General features: G+C 31.2%; 1 protein-coding gene across 4 annotated transcripts in view; it reads right to left on the bottom strand.

Moving 5' to 3' along the window:
* Window positions 1–705: 705 nt before the first annotated feature.
* LOC127709672 (uncharacterized WD repeat-containing protein all2124-like) overlaps window positions 706–22,804 on the bottom strand; it is a 35,405-nt gene continuing 13,306 nt past the window's right edge. For all 4 annotated transcript variants that reach the window (XM_052215305.1, XM_052215306.1, XM_052215307.1 and 1 more), the window contains exons 3-9: window positions 16,068–16,210; window positions 15,455–15,635; window positions 14,745–14,851; window positions 7,715–7,855; window positions 6,534–6,614; window positions 5,079–5,288; window positions 706–4,127 (exon numbers count right to left, since the gene is read on the bottom strand). In XM_052215305.1, the coding sequence (XP_052071265.1) occupies window positions 4,011–4,127; window positions 5,079–5,288; window positions 6,534–6,614; window positions 7,715–7,855; window positions 14,745–14,851; window positions 15,455–15,635; window positions 16,068–16,210 (980 nt within the window). In that variant the 3' untranslated portion in view covers window positions 706–4,010. The remainder of the gene's footprint in view (window positions 4,128–5,078; window positions 5,289–6,533; window positions 6,615–7,714; window positions 7,856–14,744; window positions 14,852–15,454; window positions 15,636–16,067; window positions 16,211–22,804) is intronic.

Raw genomic sequence — 22,804 nt, forward strand, 5'->3', positions numbered from 1 at the left:
GTTGACATACTGGAAAATTGTAAATAGTATTCAAGAAACAGACCTATCCTCAAAAATGTAACATTGACCAATGAACCATGAAATGAGATATACAGACATGTACACCTTAAAATCTTTTCGTATCCCAAATATAGTTGACCTATTGCTTATAGTATCTGATAAACAGACCGAAACACAAAAACTTAACATTGACCAATGAACCATGAAAATGAGGTGATAGTCAGATGAAACCTGCCAGATGGACGTGTACGCCTCATTCCATACACCAAATATAGTTGACCTACTGCGTATGGTATCTGCGAAACAGACCAAATCATGTATTTTTTTTACCTTGATCACCGATTCATGAAATAAGGTCGTGGTCAGGTGAACTATGTCTGACTGACATGAAGACCTTGCAAGGATCCCATGTAACAAATATTATCATTCTATTACTAATAATAAGTGAAAAATTCACACATGACAAAAAAACTATAGTTTTTTAAGCAATCACTGAACCATGAAAATGAGGTCAAAGACCATGGACATATGACATACGGAAACTTGGTAACATAAGGTATCTGCATTAAAGGTATGAAGCATACAGGTGTTCTACCATCTGAAATATTAAGCTTTATACAAACAATTTATGCTGACGGCAGATTGCAATCCTCGTGTCTCACATTCTGTGACTTTCGTAGCAGGGGAGACAACAAAACACAAGTCTTGGTGTTAAATGTTTTATTTGATGCGTTCATTAGCGAGTCTAAGAACAGTTAAATCATATTCTAACCAGAAGAAGCCTAAATCAATGCCAAATACAGAATGCATACTACTTCAAATACAAAATTTGTAATGCTTTCATTTGTCAAGGCACATTTTTCTTAAAATTAAAAAATTCTGAATATTAGCTTTGAACATTATTGAACTGCAAAGCAAAATAAAAATATTTTTAGTACTAAACAGAAGACTTTTTTTGAAATCTGGTTGAAGTGAAATTGTTCTCTTACTCCACTGACATAAACAAATAATATTTTAACCATTGTCTTACTCTGTTGTAGTTGAATTTGAAATATTATATTAATTTTTTTATTATAGGTGTTTCAGTCTGCATTGAATGGACGAGAGGCCATGAAACTTGTACAAAATTAGACTTTTAAAATATACATGATGCAACAAGATTTTTTATTCATGTTATGATAATTGGACGGATGCAGAATAAATACACATATATAAAAAATATACAACAAATACTGAAAAACTCACAACCATTTTGTTTTAAAAACACTGATGCAAAAGGAATGATAAAATATGATATGTCATCTTAAAACAAGTTTTCACAATATGGATATATTCTATTTGCAGAAAACATATGCACACATTATTAGATATTTAAACAATTATTTTTTAAGTTTTAAATTTTATGCCTTACAATAACATTTAATTTGTTGTAAGAAAGCACTGTAATACTTTAGCACTACTTATATACTAGTATTCAACTTTTGTCAATCTTGTCTCGAATTAGTTTCTTTTAACACATTCATTTCACTTTATATATGATTAGTTTTTTTGTTTAAAATATCTTATATGCTAATTAATTTACTTTCATACCACTTCATTTAACTTTATCATGAAATGAGGTAGATCAAATAAATTGAAGATTTTAGAAAAAAACTATATTAATATTTGTTTTAATGTTTTTATATCAAAATCTAGATTCCTTCATTGTTGTACCTCATCGACACCAAAAGAAGTTATTCACCATAACTTCTACATGTACAAATACACTTATGTAACATGCTGGTTCATAACGTCAGTCTGCATGAAGATAGCACACCTTACCTGGACACTTATTCTGACAGCTTGCGAAGAAATTGAAATAGAACCATGGACTTGCAAGAAGATTGGTTAACACATAACTGGTTTATGGTGTAAAAGTGTTATAAAAGGTACAAAGAAAAGATATGAAAATCAACAGTTATGCCATTTTTACATTTGTAACTCTATATAATAAAGATAGTTGCTAAAACTAAGATTTCAGGTTATTTTTAACAGAATTACAGTGGACAACAGGGAATGTAATTCAATTTAATATCTGGAATAAAATTAAAATGTAATTTTTGCAAAAATTATAATCCAGAGAAAACTTGCAACACAGCACACTTGAATTTTAATTGGGTTCATGGAGTAAATATATAAAGTGACCTAATAATTATTAATATGGCACCTGTATTGATATAGGCAAATATCTCGTTTAAAAAGCGATCAAGTCTTTGGTACTTTCAACTGAATACTAAAAACATATTTAAATTCTATAATATACAAGAAACTCCACACAATAATATAATGATTGTTTCAAATCTGTCAAGCAGTTAAAACAAATTTCATGTCTGAAATTATGACTCAGAGTAAAATTAACATTGAAAATCACCATTTACTTTTGTTAATTACTTAAGTTAATTTTTTTTCTGTGAATTTAATTTTAATTAAACACATCATCAAAACATCCAATAATTATCTCCCCTGTTTGTTATTTTGCTCAATAATTATACAGCCCATGTCATATCAAGTTTTATTGTCTTTAATTTCTTTTTTTCTAAATCTAAATCTTTGCAACAACCGTCTGGCTTTTTCAAAACTCATAAGACTTATATACTGAGCTATGGAATGAAATATGTTATTATAAACACTTGTGACTTTTAAAAAAAAGAAGTCATTTTTCAATTGATGCAATTTGAGCAAGATTTATTTCCCTTTTGTCAACATTTTGGAGGTCTACATGTCACCTTCATTATTCAGCCAAATTTAACTTAATTTACGGACAGTAACACTTCAGAAAAAGTTGTTTTCTGATAACTTTAATTTCTTTTAACTTTCTTACTTCATCACTACGATATAGTTAAGGATGAACTAAGTCAGCTTAATGAATTTTTTTGTCAAATGTTCGGACTCCTTGGTTTTTTCCTACAATACAGGGTAAAATATTTTGCCCCATAACACCCATTTTTCTTTTCATATAAGACTTCAATAGCTCATAAGAGGTCATTTACCAAAATTTAAGCAGATTCTAGATTTCTTTTCTTTCGATTTGAGGCCCAAATAATACCTATGCAAATATAAGGTAAAAGTCCGAGTCAGCCTTTTCCCGCCATTTTTAAAAAAATTAAATATCTCGAAAAGGAGCTCCATAACCTATCAATATTTTAAGCTTATTTTGTTCCTTAACTAATGCTCTTCTGACTTATAGTATCAATTTTAAATTCTAGATTTTTTAAATTTCACCTAAGTACATCCTTAAGATCTCTTATCAGACTTTTTTGAACCACATATTTCAATTTAGTAAGTATAAATTAAGAAAGACAACCATTTACATTTCCAAATTGGCTGCCAAGGGAAATAACTCAAAATCAAATTATGTCATATATCGAAACCTTATTTATACAGCTATACAATATTGAACTTTTATATATATATGACATGAAAAAATAGAACTACTATGAGCATAGCATATCACAGACATCAGGAGAATGGACGGAATTTATCAATGAGCATGAACAGGGTTTAAAAGCTGTTTTTTCATACATCTAACATCAATGGACAAGTACAGTTCAAAATCCAGTAGTCCTTGAAATTGTAAAATCAGTAAGAACCAAATTGGGGGATTCTTCAGTCAATTCTGGGTAGCCAGCTGGAATATTTTAGATGATGTTTTGTAGTCCTCGATTTCTTGCGAAAAAAATATGTAGCAATAGACTATGAACGACTAATCTTGATGAAACCAAGTATAGCTGAGCAGTAACATACACCATTAACAAATATATGGCTTGGGATCATGCACTATTGACAACCCTGACAAAGGTGAGTAAAGCTGAGCACAAAAAACACCTGATTGTGTCTTATTCTATAAACAGATAAGTCCAGGCCTCATGCACTGTTGACAAAATCAATGATCATCACAATGCACCATCTTCATGTTTAAAATGTCACTTCTAAGTTAAAAAATGTGATAAATATCCTAGTTATTATTGATCCTAACACAGTCGACCGAGCACTAAATTGTCTTCCTTTCCACCAACAGCAAATAATCTTCCTCCCATCGTAGTATCTAAAGCATGAACAGCATTCTTCATCTGAATTTCACCAATTTTCTGTAAAATTAGATAAAGTCAAACTGTTATGAAAGTTATGGCAGTATCAGAAATATGGAAAATGTTGGATATTACAACAATATAACAAGTCACATGCATATAATGAAGAAACATAAAGTTAAAGATGGTTTAATTTCTCATGGTTTTCTTTCTAAGATTGATTTCTAAGGGGATTAATTTTCATAGTTTTAAGTTTGAGAAAGTCATGTTCTTATTTAAGATAATATTCATTTTAAATTTTCTCTTCATGGATAATATCTAATCCCCCAATAAACATAAATCAAAACTCCCAACATAATTTGTGGTATGACAGTATTTAAATTTATTTGAAATATAGTACTTTTGTTCTATTTTGAATTTTACATGAAAATTCTGTCTTTAGAAGTCATTTTATGAATTTTGTATCAACATTTGGTACAGATTTGTTACAAAAAGATGTTTGCAAATAACTGATATTTAACCATATGATAAAAAAATCATTGACAATAGTAAATTATAAGCTCTGCTCTGGTTTGACTTTGTATAACTTAAATATCACATAAGGCTGTATGGTTCTTATAATATAACTTCCATTTTTTATTTATTGCTTTTAAGGTGTTGAAAAAACTTTCTGATACCTGTGACTTTAATTATTGCCCAACACTGTATACCTGCCCACAAATCCTACCTCACCTGATTTATTGCCTAACACTATTAATACTCCTGCTCCAAATCCTACCTTGTCTGTGACTTTATTTATTGCCTAACACTGTTAATATCCCTGCTCCCAAATCTTACCTCACCCGTCGCATTATTTATTGCCTAACACTGTTAAAACTCCTGCCACAAATCTTACCTTGCTGTGACTTTATTTATTGCCTAACACTGTTAATATCCCTACTCACAAATCTTACCTCGCCTGTGACTTTATTTATTGCCCAACATTGTTAATACTCATGCCCCAAATCTTACCTCGCCTGTGACTTTATTTATTGCCTGAACACTGTTCGTACCACTGCCTCCTGCCATCACGACATCATTGTCACAATACTGAGCACAATATAAGTAAGCACCAGAATGACCTTTGAAATCGAATGGTATATCTTTGGCCTTTCCTGAGGTCCAGTCCCATTCTTGTAGGGCACTCTGTCCAACCCAGGAACCAGTCAAAACGGACCATTCCTGTAGAAAACATTGGAATCAATATACTGTCTTAAAGTTGCAGTTAGGTGAGATTTTTTTGCTCCATGTTGAAGGCCTCACTGTGACTTTGAGATGAAGAACAATAATAAAAGCGCTGTTCCTTTGCTTTTTGTGTTTTTTTTTTGCTGTGCATGTACTGATTTTGTGTCATGGATGGATACCCAATATCCTTTGTTTTTCTATCATAAAGCATAGGAAACATGAATTACTTTCTCCATCGAAATGAAATTCTCTATAACACTGTATGTTTTCACCAAATTTGTTGTTGTTGATAAACATGAAAGATTGAAAGAGTAGGCATAAATGTAACAAGGGTGACTATAGTGATGTAGGGACTGGTTATTCTTCTTCTTCTAGAACATTTTATTTCTAGTTTTACCCTGTTTACTTATATGGTTTGTGTTGCTTAATCTTTAGTTTTCGGTTTAGTGTTTTTTGAACTGTTGTTATATTGTAATTTTTTTTGGACTATGTTGCTGTCTATCCTTTTTTCTACAGTGGATTAATTTTGATTCGTTGGAAACCAATTTTCATGGATTTCATGTGTAAAGGTAAGCCACAAATTTGAATGTTCAACGAAGTACACATTTTCTATTGGCATATGTGCAGATCTAGACTAAAGGAAAACCAGGAAATCAAATATCTTCGATCACACAACTTTCTCACAATCTACGAAACAATTGGTGTCCATGAAAATAAATGAACCCACAATAAATGGTTCTTTATTGTTCCTTGGTTCATCTACTGTATCTTATTCAGTCATTTCTTAAATATTGAAGGATTCAATTTGAAAGATTGATTGATTGATTGATTGTTGGTTGCTTAACATCCAGTGGCAAATATTTCATGCATGTTCAAGACGATCTTCTTGAAAGAAGAACTAAGGTTAAAGTAGAGGCTAACCTTGCATTTTTTGCATAAAAATGATGCAATGCAATGGGAATATTTCAGATAGTATCCAGCAAAAATACAAAAATAGGCAAAAATCATCATTCAGTGGACTGATGATTTGTCATGTTGACTTATTTGTAGATCTTATTTTGATCTTATCTTGCAGACCTTTTTATATCTACTGTTTCTCTTTATCTACTTTAATTTCTGGGTAAAAAAGAGTAATACTTGCCATACAAGGGCAATAACTTGTATCAAGAGCCAACTGATGATTTCATCCATGATTATTTGTATTTCATATGTGTTCAAAAACATTTTTTTCTAGAAACAAACCTTAAGATCTATACTATCACCACATATATGTGGACCATGCATTGTTCTCTGTACACCATTATTTGTAGTATGATCCCAGATCTAAAAATAAATTCATATTTTATGACATATACTACTAAATCAGCTAAAAAACTTATGTCTAAAGATTCATTATCATCCATGGAATACTATTTTCACTGATTTTAATTTAACCACAATTTTAAGTTTTTAACAAAGGTTTTACTGTTACAAATTCAGTTTACCTAAAGATAAATATCAGACCTAGATAAACCGATATTCATGACAGTAAAACATACTTTAACATAGGCCCAGCTTAAAATTTAATACAGTTATCCCTTACCTAATGCAAAAAAAATCCATTTAAGGTAGATGGGGTGTCTAAATTATAATCCATAGAATTTTTTAATAATTTGCCAAAATGTAGTTTATATCAAGCTTTTTAAAAAATTATGATAAAAAGAATGGGTCACGGGGCTTATTTTCACGCTACAGGTTGTTCAAAATTAACAGATTTTGTATAGATTATGCATGGAAAACCCAATTTTCTGCCATAAAACGAAAACTGCACCATAGAATTTTGAGATAAAATATGAGAAGATAGCTTTAATAGTATGCTTTCAGATAAGAAAAAGAAAAAATGGGGTCACTGGACCCGTTTTCTTGCTACATAAAAAAATAGATAAATTCCTAACACATTCTATTGTAAAAGTACCTTTATCTGAATTATCTGCCCTTACATTTGAGTTGCCTCCCCTTATGTGGCAAAGTTGGAAAAAATTGAATCAAACAAAAGTTTTCTGTTTTTTGTAAAATACAACCATAAATATGATAAAACATGTCATTTTCTATATTGAAATAAAAATTCTTACACATGAATTACCTACTACTCTCAAAATTTGCACATTATATTAAAGATCTAGACCGATTGTTTTCAGGTATTACAAAATCCAAGATGGAGGAAGACACCCTATCTACCTTAAGACATTATTTCTGTATCAAAAATTCGTAAATTTAAACTTTCTTCTCTATAACTAACAAGTTTGACATTATATTGAACATACATGTTGCTATCTTATTTAACTATTGTGTGCATTAAAACAGCAATATTACTATTTCTTTATTATAACCTGGTTTACAACATCCATAATATCACCATGGAAATGATTATGTAGATATTTTACCTTTAAGTGGTTTTCCCATCCACCAGTTACAAATATATTAGGTTTATCTGGGTGATATTTAAGACTGAAAACTCTCATGGCACAGGATGCAATCTCTGTCGGGTTCTGTGTACTGTCATAACCACCATAGGTTTTGTCTAACTATAAAATACAAGAATGTGTCCATAGTACACGAATGCCCCACTTGCACTATCATTTTCTATGTTCAGTGGACTGTGAAATTGGGATCAAAACTCTAATTTGGCATTAAAATTAGAATGATCGTATCATAGGGAACATGTGTACTAAGTTTCAAGTTGATTGGACTTCAACTTCATCAAAAACTACCTTTACCAAAAACTTTAACCTGAATCGGGACAGATGGACGGACAAACAGACGAACGGACGCACAGACTGAAAAACATAATGCCCCTAGATGGGGCATAAAGATAATCAAATCTATATTTTAAATAAACGTTTTAAAATCTAACTTCAAAGAAAAAATTCTGAAAATAAAAAATACACCATATTTAAAAATATCATTGTATTTTGACCTCTAGTTGTATTGTTTTTAAAATTATTTTAATGGGTTGCTGTCTCATTTAGATAAACCTTACACTTCCTTTCAGTCTCACTGAAATACGAATAAATGAGATGTATGGTATATATGTCAGTGAGATAGCAAAATGATAACACAGAAAAACTAAAGGAATTAAACAACCAACTAATAGAGTAGACCCTCATAATCATACACATTATCAAAATAATGCAAAATTGCACTGATAATAAATTTTCAGTTGTACTTTTAAATTCGTTGTAAAATTGGGCCTATAACTTTCATAAATCTTTGTCTAACGGCCTATGGGTTAATTAATTCAAAAACTTTTAATATCCTGTGTAGTTCTAATTATAAATGTACCAATAAATTTACCAGTTACTCTAGGTTCATCTTTTTATAAAAGTGGACCAAAGAAGGTCAAAATTGCAAACTTTGTTGATGCATGAGATATTTTGTGAGACTGTTTACAACTTTGCAGTTTATACATGTAACTGCTACTGAGATGCCTTTTAAAAGCAGGTTTAATTGTGTTAACTAAATCAGATTGACATTTAAATCTATTTCAATACAAATCCTTTATTTAGGTATTTGGTTAATAATCAAGATCATATCTTTATTATACCAAATATAGAACAAATATGTAAATGAGTAAACAACTAATTAACATAAATGTACTTTGACACGAGGGTCAAGTTATTTGTCTACATATATATATCTTAAAAGGGGAGTCTCGGCAGAACTGTCACCATTTAAGGTGTAATACCACCAAATCATAGTACGTCACATCCGGTTGCATACGAAAATAGGTCGAAAAAAAATATTCCCTTGAATTTGACAGTTGTAGGTAATTGATCCTACATTTCATTGCAGTAAAACATTTCTGAGTCATAAACATATATCTTGGGTATTTCAAAGCACCATTATTTCTTTATTTGGGGTTTCTATAGAATATTTTGGAAACTTGAGGTTACATGGTTACTAAAGCTTGTACACAGGTTAAAAAAGGGGGAAAATTTGATTGGTTAACTTCCAGTGATGGTTATTTTCTTATATGCAATGAAATGTTATGTGAAATTTTTTCTATAGTACTGGACATGATAAATCTTTACTCATGCCAAGTATTTCTTTATTTGAAACAAAGATAAATTCTGCACAATTTTTTGAAAAGTGCAAATTTAACAAAGACTAATAGGGGGAAATCAATGGTGGTATTACACCTTAATACAATAACATCTGAGAAAAAAAATAATATAAAAAGATATTGTTTAATATGAAGATTAAAAATAAGATAAAAAAAAAAAATTGATTTTGATTTTAATGCAAGGTTTGGTTGAGGACTGTTCCATGTGTGCATAAAATATATTTATATATGTTTATCATGTTTATAACTATCTTTAAAATCTATACATTCTAAATACACATGTGTTAGGTTTTTTAAATTGGTGTGATGGCTGATCTTTTGAAGTCTCTAATAACTTAATGCACAACTTCTATAGAACCTTGACAATTGGGAGCTCAACATATTGTAAAGTAAAAGACTATGAACTTTTTATAGAACCTTGACATATTGTAAAGTAAAAGACTATGAACTTTTTATAGAACCTTGACATATTGTAAAGTAAAAGACTATGAACTTTTTATAGAACCTTGACATATTGTAAAGTAAAAGACTATGAACTTTTTATAGAACCTTGACATATTGTAAAGTAAAAGACTATGAACTTTTTATAGAACCTTGACATACTGTAAAGTAAAAGACTATGAACTTTTTATAGAACCTTGACATATTGTAAAGTAAAAGACTATGAACTGATCTCTTGCTTATTTGGTGTGTTGAGTTGCTGTCACATTGAGCATACCAGGTACATCTCCTAGCTTTTATTCATAGTGCTAAAGTATGTAGTTGTTAAGATGCCCAAAGTATAAAACTAGAGGCTCTCAAGAGCCTGTGTCGCTCACCTGTATTTACTGATACTTTGGAAATCATGTAAAATAAGGTAAAAATCATAATTAATAGTATTAGATATTAGATATTATAATGATATCTAAGATAATAACAAAAAACTGCAAAATTTCTGTAAAATTACTAACTCAGGGGCAGCAACCCAACAACGGGTTGTCGGATTCGTCTGAAAATTTAAAGGCAGATAAATCTAAATCTGATGAACATTTTTGCCACCTGTCAGATTTGCTCTAAATGCTTTAGTTTCAGAGATATAAACCAAAAACTGCATTTTACCCCTATGTTCTATTTTTAACCAAGTCGGCCATGATGGTTGGATGGTGGGGTCATCGAACAAATTTTTTAAACTAGATACCCTAATAATGATTATGGCCAAGTATGGTTAAATTTGTCTCAGTAGCTTCAGAGAAGAAGATTTTTGTAAAAGATTTCAAAAATTTACGAAAATTTGTTAAAAATTGACTATAAAGGGCAATAACTCCTAAAGGGGTCGACTGACAATTTTGGTCATGACGACTCATTTGTAGATCTTACTTTGCTGAACATTATTGCTGTTTACAGTTTATCTCTATCTATAATAATATTCAAGATAATAACCAATAAAATGCTCCGCTGGGGCGCAGCTTGATACGACCGCAGAGGTCGAACCCTGAACAGTTGGGGCAAGTATGGACACAACATTCAAGCTTGATACAGCACTGAATTTGGATTGTAATTAAATATTTGACACAGCATAGGTTTCTGACACAGAATGAAAGTGGTCTAAGAACTTAAAAAATTTTAATTTACCTATTCAAACCATATCATTATTATTTGCTTTTATATATAAATCAGAAATAACCAATTTAAAATGGAAAATTTTAAAGAAAAAAAAGGAAAAAAAAATCCCCCCCCCAAATTTTTTAAACCCCCTTATGATTCATCACCCCCAAACTCAATCCCAGCCTTCCCTTTGTGGTATGGTACCTTGCAGCACAATTTCAGAGAGATCCATACACTTGAACACAAGTTATTGTCTGGAAACTAGAAAAATGCTTGTTTTTTGGCCCCTTATTCCTAAACGTTTAGGGCAATTACCCCCAAACTCAAACCCAGCTTTCCCTTTGTGATATGGAACCTTGCAGTACAATTTCATAAAAATCCATACACTTACACACAAGTTATTGTCATGAAACTAGAAAAATGCTTGTTTTTTTGCCATTTTATGGCGCATAATTCCTAAAATTTTGAGGCAATTACCCCCAAAATCAATCCCAGCCTTCCCTTTGTAGTATGGAACATTGTAGTACAATTTCATAAAGATCCATACACTTACACACAAGTTATTGTCATGAAACTAGAAATATGCTTGTTTTTTGCCCCTTTTTGGCCCCTAATTCCTAAAATTTGGAGGCAATTACCCCCAAAATCAATCCCAGCATTCCCTTTGTGATATGGAACCTTGTGATACAATGTCAGAGAGGAGATCCATACACTTACACACAAGTTATTGTCATGAAACTAGAAAAATGCTTGTTTTTTTCCCCTTTTTGGCCCCTAATTCCTTAACTGTTGGTACCATAACCCCCAAAATCAATCTCCACCTTCCTTTTGTGGTATTGAACCTTGTGGTAAAATTTCATTGAGATCCATGCACTTAAACTTAAGTTAGAGTGCGAAAACTAATGTGTCTTCGGACAACGACGACGACACCAACGTCATACCAATATACGACCACAAAAATGTTTTGGCGGTCGTATAAAAACTGCAAAATTTCCTTAAAATTACTAATTCAGGGGCAGCAACCCAACAACAGATTGTCAGATTTGTCTGAAAATTTCAGGGCAGATAGATCTTGACCTAATAATTAGTTTTACCCTAGGTCAGATTTACTCTTAATGCTTTGGTTTCAGAGATATAAGCCAAAATCTACATTTTACCCCTATGTTCTATTTTTAGCCATGGCGGCCATCTTGGTTGGTTGGTGGGGTCATCGGACACATTTTTTAAAACTAGATACCCTAATAATGATTATGGCCAAGTATTGTTAAATTTGTAACAGTTGTTTCAGAGAAGAAGATTTTTGTAAAAGATTACAAAAATTTACGAAAAATTGTTAAAAATTGACTATAAAGGGCAATAACTCCTAAAGGGGTCGACTGACAATTTTGGTCATGACAACTTATTTGTAGATCTTACTTTGCTGAACATTATTGCTGTTTACAGTTTATCTCTATCTATAATAATATTCAAGATAACCAAAAACTGCAAAATTTCCTTAAAATTACCAATTCAGGGGCAGCAACCCAACAACAGGTTGTCAGATTTGTATGAAAATTTCTGGGCAGATAGATCTTGACCTGATAATCAGTTTTACCCTATGTCAGATTTACTCTAAATGCTTTGGTTTCAAAGATATAAGCCAAAATCTACATTTTACCCCTATGTTCTATTTTTAGCCATGGCGACCATCTTGGTTGGTTGGCGGGGTCATCGGACACATTTTTAAACTAGATACTCTAATGATGATTGTGGCCAAGTTTGGTTAAATTTGGCCCAGTGGTTTCAGAGGAGAAGATTTTTGTAAAAAGCTAACGACGACGGACGAAGGATGACGACGACGACGGATGCCAAGTGATGAGAAAAGCTCACTTTGACCTTTGGGCCAGGTGAGCTAAAAATCTCAGTGGCATGTCCCCATGGAAAGTAAATACAAAAGTTTTTCAGACGTCTAAAATACTTATTTTCTCATTACATATAAGATATCAACATCTCTAAAATATTCAAAATATGTAGCTTCTTCATAATATATAGCAATGCCTTAAGTAATGTAGTTATAATTGGATTACTAAAAAAAATTTACATTTTTGTCACATTTAATTTTCATCTTTATTATCCCAATATTACAACAAATAGATTAATAATTGGATGTTAAAAAATATCAGTGGATACAATCATAAATATTCTCCTTAAAATAAGTTTTTACTCTGTGATCTTTTGTGTTTGGATTAGATTTATCTACATTTCAAGAAACAAATTATCAACTGTAATTTTAGCCTTCTAAACACAAATTTTTGACAACATTTTCAATACTTAAAATTCTTCCCTTTTTCAATAACAAATATGAGGTTCTAATAAATGATTAAAAAAATATTATTATAAGGTTTTAGCCTGTAATAAATTAAACTTTTACGACTGAAAGATTTTCAATAAAAATACCAAATCTCCAGTTAATAATTATGATAAAATTCAGACTGGGATCCAGTTTATACTGGTTCATAAACTTCATTTGCTATCAAAATATTTATTGTACATTATAACTCAAAATAAAACATAACAAGATGCTCCTTAGAGCCTGATTAGCTAACCTGTCAATATTTCCTGTTTATATAGTCTCCATGGATTTATCTTTTTTTTTTTTTTCAGAAATCTACCTATCTACTATCTTTTTTTTAGATAATAAGCAAAAATCGGAAAAAAGTAATTGAATCTACACTGAAGACAGAAAAACCTACTAAGGAGTGATAACTGTCATTTTTGATGTTCCGAGTTTCTTACTATACTTTATAGTTTTCCAGATGTTAGGCAAAGGGAAAACTCCTATAACAGGTCAATTGCAATTTCAACCATGTTGACATATTTGTAGATCTTATTTTGTTGAACATTTTTGCTCCTTATAATTACATTCTATTTATAGCACTCTGCAAAAGGTATGTAAAAATCATATTTTCAGGTTAATAACCAATACATGTACCTACAATATTTGCAAAAAATTGATATTTCTAAATATTCTGGAGCAGATAGACATTGACCTCAGCCAGATGATCATTTTTACTGTGTCAGTTTTGCTTTACCTACTTTTGTTTTCAGAAATGGGGAAAAAATGCATTTTACAACCCATGTTCTATTTTAAGCAACAGTGGCCATTTTTGTTAATGGATCCAATCCCCAGATAATTTTTTTTAAACTAAGCTACCCCAAAAACTTTCAGAGAAAGTTTGGTAACATTTGGTCCATTAGATTCAGAAGAGAAGATTTTTATGAAAGTTAATGATGACAGATGGATGGACAAACAAACGGATAACAAGTTAAAACAATGGCTCACATGGCCTTTTAAGTTTGGTGAGCTAAAAAGGATGACAGAAATCACCAATATTACTAGACAGTACAACAGACCATATTGCCCACCATCACCATCCTCAGAAAAGACAGATGTACAGATGTACAGAAAAACAACAAACAACACATGGTCTAGATAGCCTGATTTAGAACAGACACAAAATGTTGAGGTATAAGTTTTATGTGGGTTCAAACAAAGGTTCAATAGAGACAGATGTCCAGTATACACAGGTTACTGTGGAATCATTATTATTCATTGGATACCAGACATTGGCAAAATCACAAATCAAATATCCACGAAAATGAACGTTTTCTTCAATCCACAAAAACTGGTATCCATGAAAATAAATGAACCTACAGCAACCAGTTTTGATTGGTTTCAAATATTTGTACTAGGTAACACAGGACTCGTCTTTTTTTTAATAACTTACTTGAAATGTCTTAGTGTCATAAATTCTAACATTGAGATCTTTTCCAGCAGTAGCAAAGTTAAAACCCTCACAATCAAAATCTAAACAGTTGATTTCATTATTCTTCTCTGCAGAGAAAAATAAGTTCATAATAATATAAGCAATTTTTTAAAAGCAAAACTAAAGAATAATTCTTTTGCAATTTTCAATCAGTGAATCACAATAATTCCTTTTTCTTTAAACATTCATGATTTTTTTGCTTGTACAAGCACAAGTGTGAATATTTTAAAACATTTTTTTTTGTCAAAAAGTAAGTCATCAGTAAATTCCTGTATTGGTTATGGTTCATATAGCGTTTGTCAATAAGACGTTTTAATTTCTTGATTGTTTATTTTTTGCTTCAATACGCTTGATTCCAATCGTTATCTGTCCACTAAAATGTTTGGTTTAAGGTAACTTTATTTGACGTCATGATCAAATTAAAATATTTCTTTAGGCAGGGTTAGATTATGTACATAATAATAAAGACAGGTGTTTGAAAAATATCAAGCAGGCACAATGACTTTGTCAATTCAAAGATGCAGGAATCCAGTTAGCTCATAATGCATTTAAATCAATGACGTTAGAAATCAGCGTACAGTAAAAGAGTTTTCCTGGTAATTGAAATGATAACGAATCAAACCTATTTTGATTACAATGTGATTATTCTTTAAATCTTAATCTATATTTACCTGTAATTTTTTCTGTGAGTGTTCCATCTTGTGTATTACATAAGAATATCAGGCCTTCAGATGTACCAGCTAACAGTATGTGGTGCTCCTTAGGATGGAAACGCAAACACATTATCTGAAAACCTCCATATCTTGTCTTCCTTAATTCTTTAAGAAGTTCTCCTGTGGTTGAGTTAAATAACTGAAAATATACAAGTAAAGTGTAAAAAGTTCATTTTCTAAACAGTTCTGATTTAAGTTCTGACCTCACAGTAGTCGGGCATTTGAATATCCATCAAACAGGCAGTACAGTAAAACATTATTCTTTTGGTCTAACAAGACACCCATAATTCAGTTGAGCTTATGCCTTAACCAATAGAACTGTTTTTCAGAAACCCCTACTAGGTGTATAGGGACACTTTCACATTTGTGTAGTTTTCGATACGTTTGCCGTAGGCATTTTTCCGCAAATATTTCACTGGATTGTACAATGCCTTGAAATGCTTACAATAAACACAGTATGAGACTATCAAGGCGGTTGGGTGTCAAAGAGTATAGGATTTTTATGGAAAGATGTAACAGAAGGGACTGAGTGAGTCTCAAACTGTTTAGACTGTTTAAAACAGGCACTTACCCTAATGGCACCATTGCCGTAACCAACAGCTAATGTTTCACCATCAAATGAATACTGTAGACTCCAGATTCCTCCTAACTCACTGTCAAAGGGAATTTCTTTAATAATATCTACCTTGGAGAATTTTTCTGGCCATGGTTTACCTGCAAGTATACAAACAAAGCTAAATTAAAAAAAAGGTCAATATTCATACTGTATAACATGTGTATAATGAGTATAAATTGATATTAGTATTACAACTTGACTTTCAAAAGATACATTCGATTTCACTAATCACAAAATCAGAAGCATTTGTGACTTAAAATACCTGAAACAAGATACAACAAGAGTGCACACGCTGAAATGTCTCGCGTTCTTTACTAAGATTTTTTTGATATTATGTTGATAGTCCTAATTGAAAGTTTTACTACAACTATTACATAAACTTAACATGATCCAAGAAAATGAAGTCAAGGTCATATAAACCAAACGAGAAATACATGTACACCTTACAATCATTCAATACACTAAATATAGTTGACCTATTGCTGATAGTTTCTAAGAAACAGACTTAACCAAGAAAACTAAACATTGACCAATGAATCGTGAAAATGAGGTCAAGGTCAGATGAACCATGCCAGGCAGACATGAACAGCTTACAATCCTTCCATACAACAAATATAGTTGACCTATTGCTTATAGTTTAAGAAAAACAGACCGAACACATCAACTTAACACTGAGCAATGAACCGTGAAAATGAGGTCAAGGTCAAATAAAACCTGCGACACTGACATGTACATCATAAAATATTTCCATACACCAAATATATTTGACTTATTGCATATAGTATTAGAAAAAAGACCAAAACTCAAAAACTTAACTTTGACCACTGAACCATGAAAATGAGGTCAAAGTCAGATGACACCTGCCAGTTGGACATGTACACCTTACAATCATTCCATACACCAAATATAGTAGACCTATTGCATAAAGTATAAGGAAAACGGACCAAAACACAAAAACTTTACTATAACCACTGAACCATGAAAATGAGGTCAAGGTCAGATGACACCTGCCAGTTGGACATGTACACCTTACAATCCTTTTTTACATCAAATATACTAGACCCATTGCTTATAGTATCTGAGATATGGACTTAACCTCCAAAACTTAACCTTGATCACTGATCAATGAAATGAGGTCGAGGTCAAGTAAAAACTGTCTGTCGGACATGTGGACCTTGCATGGTACGCACATACCAAATATAGTTATCCTATTACTCATAATAAGAGAGAAATTAACATTACAAAAAATCTCAACTTTATTTTCAAGTAGTCACTGAACCATGAAAATGAGGTCAAGGACAATGGACATGTTACAAACGGAAACTTCGTAACATAAGGCATCTATATACAAAGTATGAAGCATCCAGGTCTTCCACCTTCTAAAATATAAAGCTTTTAAGAAGATGGCTAACGCCGCAGCCGCTGTAGCCGGATCACTATCCCTATGTCGAGCTTTCTGCGACAAAAGTCGCAAGCTCGACAAAAATTAGGTAAATGTTTAATAAATAGCAGTTGTTGATATTACTTTTTAAGGGAATTATATTTTGTATTTGTGATTTAAAATCAAGATCAATATTTAAATATACAAACTATGTTTTTGCCCCTTCACTCATTGGCAAAAATATTGAAAACAAAATTAAAGAGGACACTGGCTTACTTCTAGACTATTAGAATATATTTTAATCAAGCTAATATATGCATTGAAAATTTTCAGGAACCAATGTCAGATTCGTGAGAATCCGGGCCACTGACATGACTAAAGCCCTCACTAATCTCAATATCTTAGTCATGAGCTATATATGAATTTTCGGTTTGTACTGATACAAAACTAGTGAAATAATAATAAATAATTCTAATGTCAAGTTTTAAACAACTGAGTGCTTATCCAATTCAATGTTGAAATAAAACTGTAATCAACATCTATAAATAAAGATAGTTGGTCCAATTTGTTATAAAATTCTGTCATAAAACGTGTTAACTATCCTTGAAGTTATTCACTACCTGGAGTTAAATGTACTACAAATCATTTTCTACTGATGTAGTTTGTAACCTATTATAATAAATTACTTTCAATAAAGTTTTTCATAACAAATTCACTTTCAAAATGAAAACTTTTGTTATAATTGACTCCTACTGGATAAAAACATCTACGTCATTTGGTCTCATTGGCAATCATACCACATCTTCTTATTTTTATATTTGATAAAAAGCTAAAACAGCTACTATTGGGCAGAAATTTATATCTTTAATAAAAACATCATAAGCTCAACAATCATATCAGATCTTTTTCTTTTTCTTTAAATTCTTACTCAAACAGAAATGTTTTCTAAGACCATCTACTATAATTTTAAAGTCATGAATAAATGTATCCAGTAAATGGAAAAGGTTTTCAGGGATCTTTGCAAATTAAGAGCCAAGATGAGACATAATTGATCAATTTTCAGTAATTATCTCCATAAATATATAAAATATCCAAATTTGGATATGGGATTCTGGAATCACCCAAATCATACAAGTTTTCCTGGAAAACTCACTGTTGTTTCAGCCATAATTGAATCGTATATTGAACATCCTCAGTCTTCACGATAAACGATAAATCTAAACCTGGAACTCAATTTTTGGAAAGTTTTAGTTAGATTCTGTTGCAAATTGAGGACCAAGATGAGACATAATTGATCAATTTTCAGTAATTATCTCCCTAAAGATATGAAACATCCAAATTTGGATATGGGATTCTGGAATCACCCAAACCATACAAGTTTTCCTGGAAAACTCGCTGTTGTTTCAGCCATATAAATTGAATCCTATATTGAACATCATGATACCTATTTTAACTAAAACTGTGTCACTAATCACTAATGGATACCCCCTGCCTTACGAGAGACTACAATGTACACCACATAATACAATATATATTGCAGTAAGTAAATTTGATTATATCTACCCTTTATCATATTCCTTCTCGAGTAGTGTTATACAACTAAATGTTAAGTTTCATTAATATCCATCAAGCCCTTTATGATAAGTTGCATGAGCTTACAAGATTATGACTACATAGTGCAATATTGAAGTTAAATAAATTTGGTTATCTCCCCTTTCACATGCAGAATTGGGATACCAGTATATTCCTTAGTGCATATCCTCAGTTAGTGCTCTACAAAGTCTATGCAACGTGTCATCCAAGGGGGTATATTAAAGGAGATATATGGCATGTAAGACCTAAACTAATCAAATTTTTGATTTGTTACATAAAAAGAAACACACTGTATTCTTTTGTTGGCCTAATAATGAAATAATAACTTAGTATGCAATGCAACTGCCGATAAACATTATAGATGGTAACTTATACATTTGTTAAATATTGAATGAGAAATTCTATGCAAATATCAAGTCAATATTATTTATATGCATTTCAAAGAAACAAAATCAATAGCAAAATTAAAATTCAAGGTTTCATTTCAAAATCAAATTTTAATCTGTCACAAGACACAATGAAATGATATTTTTTCAATTTTATAATCTCCACAGACAAATTGTATGAGCGTTTCAAGTACATGTAATCCTGTCTGATCATTTAAATCTGTTTAAAGTTTTCCAGTACATTAAAATGAAATTTATGATGCGAAATAAACTATAATGTTGCACACCTGCTGCTGATGTAGTCTTGTGTCAGTTATGAATGCATTACTGTAGATTCAGAAATTATCACCATTTTTGAAAAATGAACAAAAATGCGATATTAATAATCGTGATTTCATGAAAATCTGCATACAGATATATGTATGAGGTGTCAGAATGCAAGTTCTTATTATTGCAATACTCACCCAGTCGCATTATATATAAATTGGCAATAATAAAAACCTCAAAATAATTTATGAAATTACAGTTCTTAAATTGGAAAAAAAAAGAATTAAGAGACAGCAATCTCATATTATTCTTGTCACTGGGTTGCTGCCTCATTGACATATAACCCACATTTACTTCTATTCATAAATCAAAGAAAACTTTACTTTTTTCACAATATTATTACAGATTTGATCAAACTTTATTTCTTAAGGTAAAGATAAGGATATGGTGTATCAATACAATATGACAAAATCACTTCAGGCGCATTGAAAACCTTAAGCAATAGAAAAGCACTTTTATTGCTGTTCTTCTTCTCAAAGTCACAGTGAGGCCTTCAACATAGAGCAAAAACTTAGATAACTTTGCAGGTGGACAGCACAAAATATCAATTAACAAACTAGACGAAAACGAGAAAATGAAGTAGCACACATAAGAATGAATATGCCTTTACTGTAAAAAATATAAGAGCATACATCTCAAGCAGTGGGGAACCTTTTACAGCTTCCACACAACATAAGAGACTACTGTGGATTCATTTTTTTTCGTTGGATACCAATTTTCATGGATTTCGTGGGAACAGGGGAACCACGAATTTAAATCTTCAACGAATTACAAATTTTCCATAGGCTTGTATGCAGAATTGAGCAAAACCACGAAATTAAATATCCACAAAAGTGTAAGTTTTCCTCAAACCACAAAAATTGATACCCACGAAAATAAATGAATCCACAGTAATTATAAATAAGAAGATGTGGTATTAGTGCCAATGAGACAACTCTCCAAGTCACAATGTACAGAAAGTTATTTATTATAGGACAAAGTACGGCCTTCAACACAGAGCCTTGGCTCACACTGAACAGCAAGCTATAAAGGGCTCCAAAATGACTAGTGTAAAACAATTCAAACAACAAAACCAACGGTCTAATCTATATAAAAAACGAGAATCGAGAAACACTTATGAACCAAACCAACCAACAACAACCACTGAACAACAGGCTCCTGACTTAGGACAGGTGTTAACTCTGTTAATACTGTCCTTAATATTATTCTTCTATATAAGCTTTTTCTAAACAAATAGTAAAAAAAATCATTTTTGTGCTAAAATTTCTTTATAAGGCAGATAAATTGTATGAGCCTTTAAGAAAGTTTAAAGGGAATTTTATATATATGTATGCATATAGTATTGATCAGTTTCCATTGAAATCGGGAAAAAATGATTGAACCGACACAACAACAGCCCACCTTTTATATTAAAATAAACAATATTGTCTGAGTCAATTCTATCTTAATGATGCAAAAGTAAACATCAGTTAGCTATAAATTTGTCAATGCACTTATTGTGACCCAGACTGTTTAGGCTAACTTTATATTGTTGAAATTTGATTGTTTATATAAATTCAATTGCACAATTTTTGTGCACTCTGCAACCAAAGTATTTATGTATCAATGCAAACAGTGAATTCAAAGAATTGATATCAGTATTAGTTATCTAAATGAAAAGGCATAAATTTTGCGGCTGTTCATTTTATTGAGAAAATGGTGTGTTTATAGTTTCTTCTAGCCTGCAATTAAAATTATTAATTACCAATAAATCTATTTCATTTACAAAACTGTGTTCCGTAAAAACATGCTTTTTGCATATATATCAAATTCATTTCCTTGACTGTTAATGCAATTAATACAGAGAATCAATTTCATGAACAAAACCCGCAGTGACAATCAATTTTAATGTCAATAGTGCCAACAAGCTTTTATTTCTACCCAGTTAAAGTCTGCAATTTCTATAAATGTTCAAAAAAGATCCATTTAAACTCTGACTATTTTAAATGCAGCCTAACAATGACTAAATATTTTAAGCCAACTGTGAAAAATAAAATAAACAAGAGTATTTTATTTTTTACAGTTGGACCCAAAAATTTAGTCATTTGTTAGGCTTCAAATTAAACTGTTAGAGTGCTTTAGACTTGAAAAAACAGTTCAGTCTTGTATATTTCACCATTTCAGAATCTAATGCATTTTGGGTAATATTTTCAAAAGTGTACACCAAATAAACCCAATGATGTCAAGTTATTATCTTTTTGGTGTACGAACGAGATTACCCACAGTCCTTTAGATTCTGAAACGGTCAATTGTTCAATGTTAAAGATTTGGGTCAAATAATTTTGATGAACCAATATCTGTCTCTTTTCTGCCCATTTTAATTATGTTCAGTATGAAAAACATTAACAAAATAACCAACAAAAAGATTTATGTCCCTTGGACACCATGCTCATCACACTATATTTCTATGTTCAGTTTACAGTGAAATAGGGGTCAAAACCTTAATTTGGCATTTTTTTTTTTTATAATGGTTAAAGTTCACATCATAATGAACATAAGTTTTAAGTTTCAAGTTGATATGACCACAAGTTAAAGGTTAACTTCCTTGACCAAAAACTTAAACATGAAAATGTACTGATTTCACGCTAACTCATTTCCAAGTTCAGGGTTAAAACCTGAATTTGGCATATCAATAACGTTCACATCATACTGAACAAGTATACTAAGTTTCAAGTTGATGTGACCATAACTTGAGGGTAAATTACCATAGCCATATGCATACATCCTCTTCGGAAAACACTGAAAATATTTACCAAAATAAATGATGTCCCAATAATCAAGGGGAGATAATTATACTGGACACAAATTGCAAATCAACTGGTCATATATGAGCTGCATCGGATAGAAATCGGCCTTATGCAAGTGCACATTTACATATAAATGTATACAACTTTGATTAGTTTTAGGAAAATTTAACATGTTCAAGTACAAAATAAAAGATGAATTTTGGTCTGTGTTATAGGGTT

The sequence above is a fragment of the Mytilus californianus genome, unplaced genomic scaffold (genome assembly GCF_021869535.1).
Source record: "Mytilus californianus isolate M0D057914Y unplaced genomic scaffold, xbMytCali1.0.p SCAF_7, whole genome shotgun sequence".
NCBI classification, from domain to species: domain Eukaryota; kingdom Metazoa; phylum Mollusca; class Bivalvia; order Mytilida; family Mytilidae; genus Mytilus; species Mytilus californianus.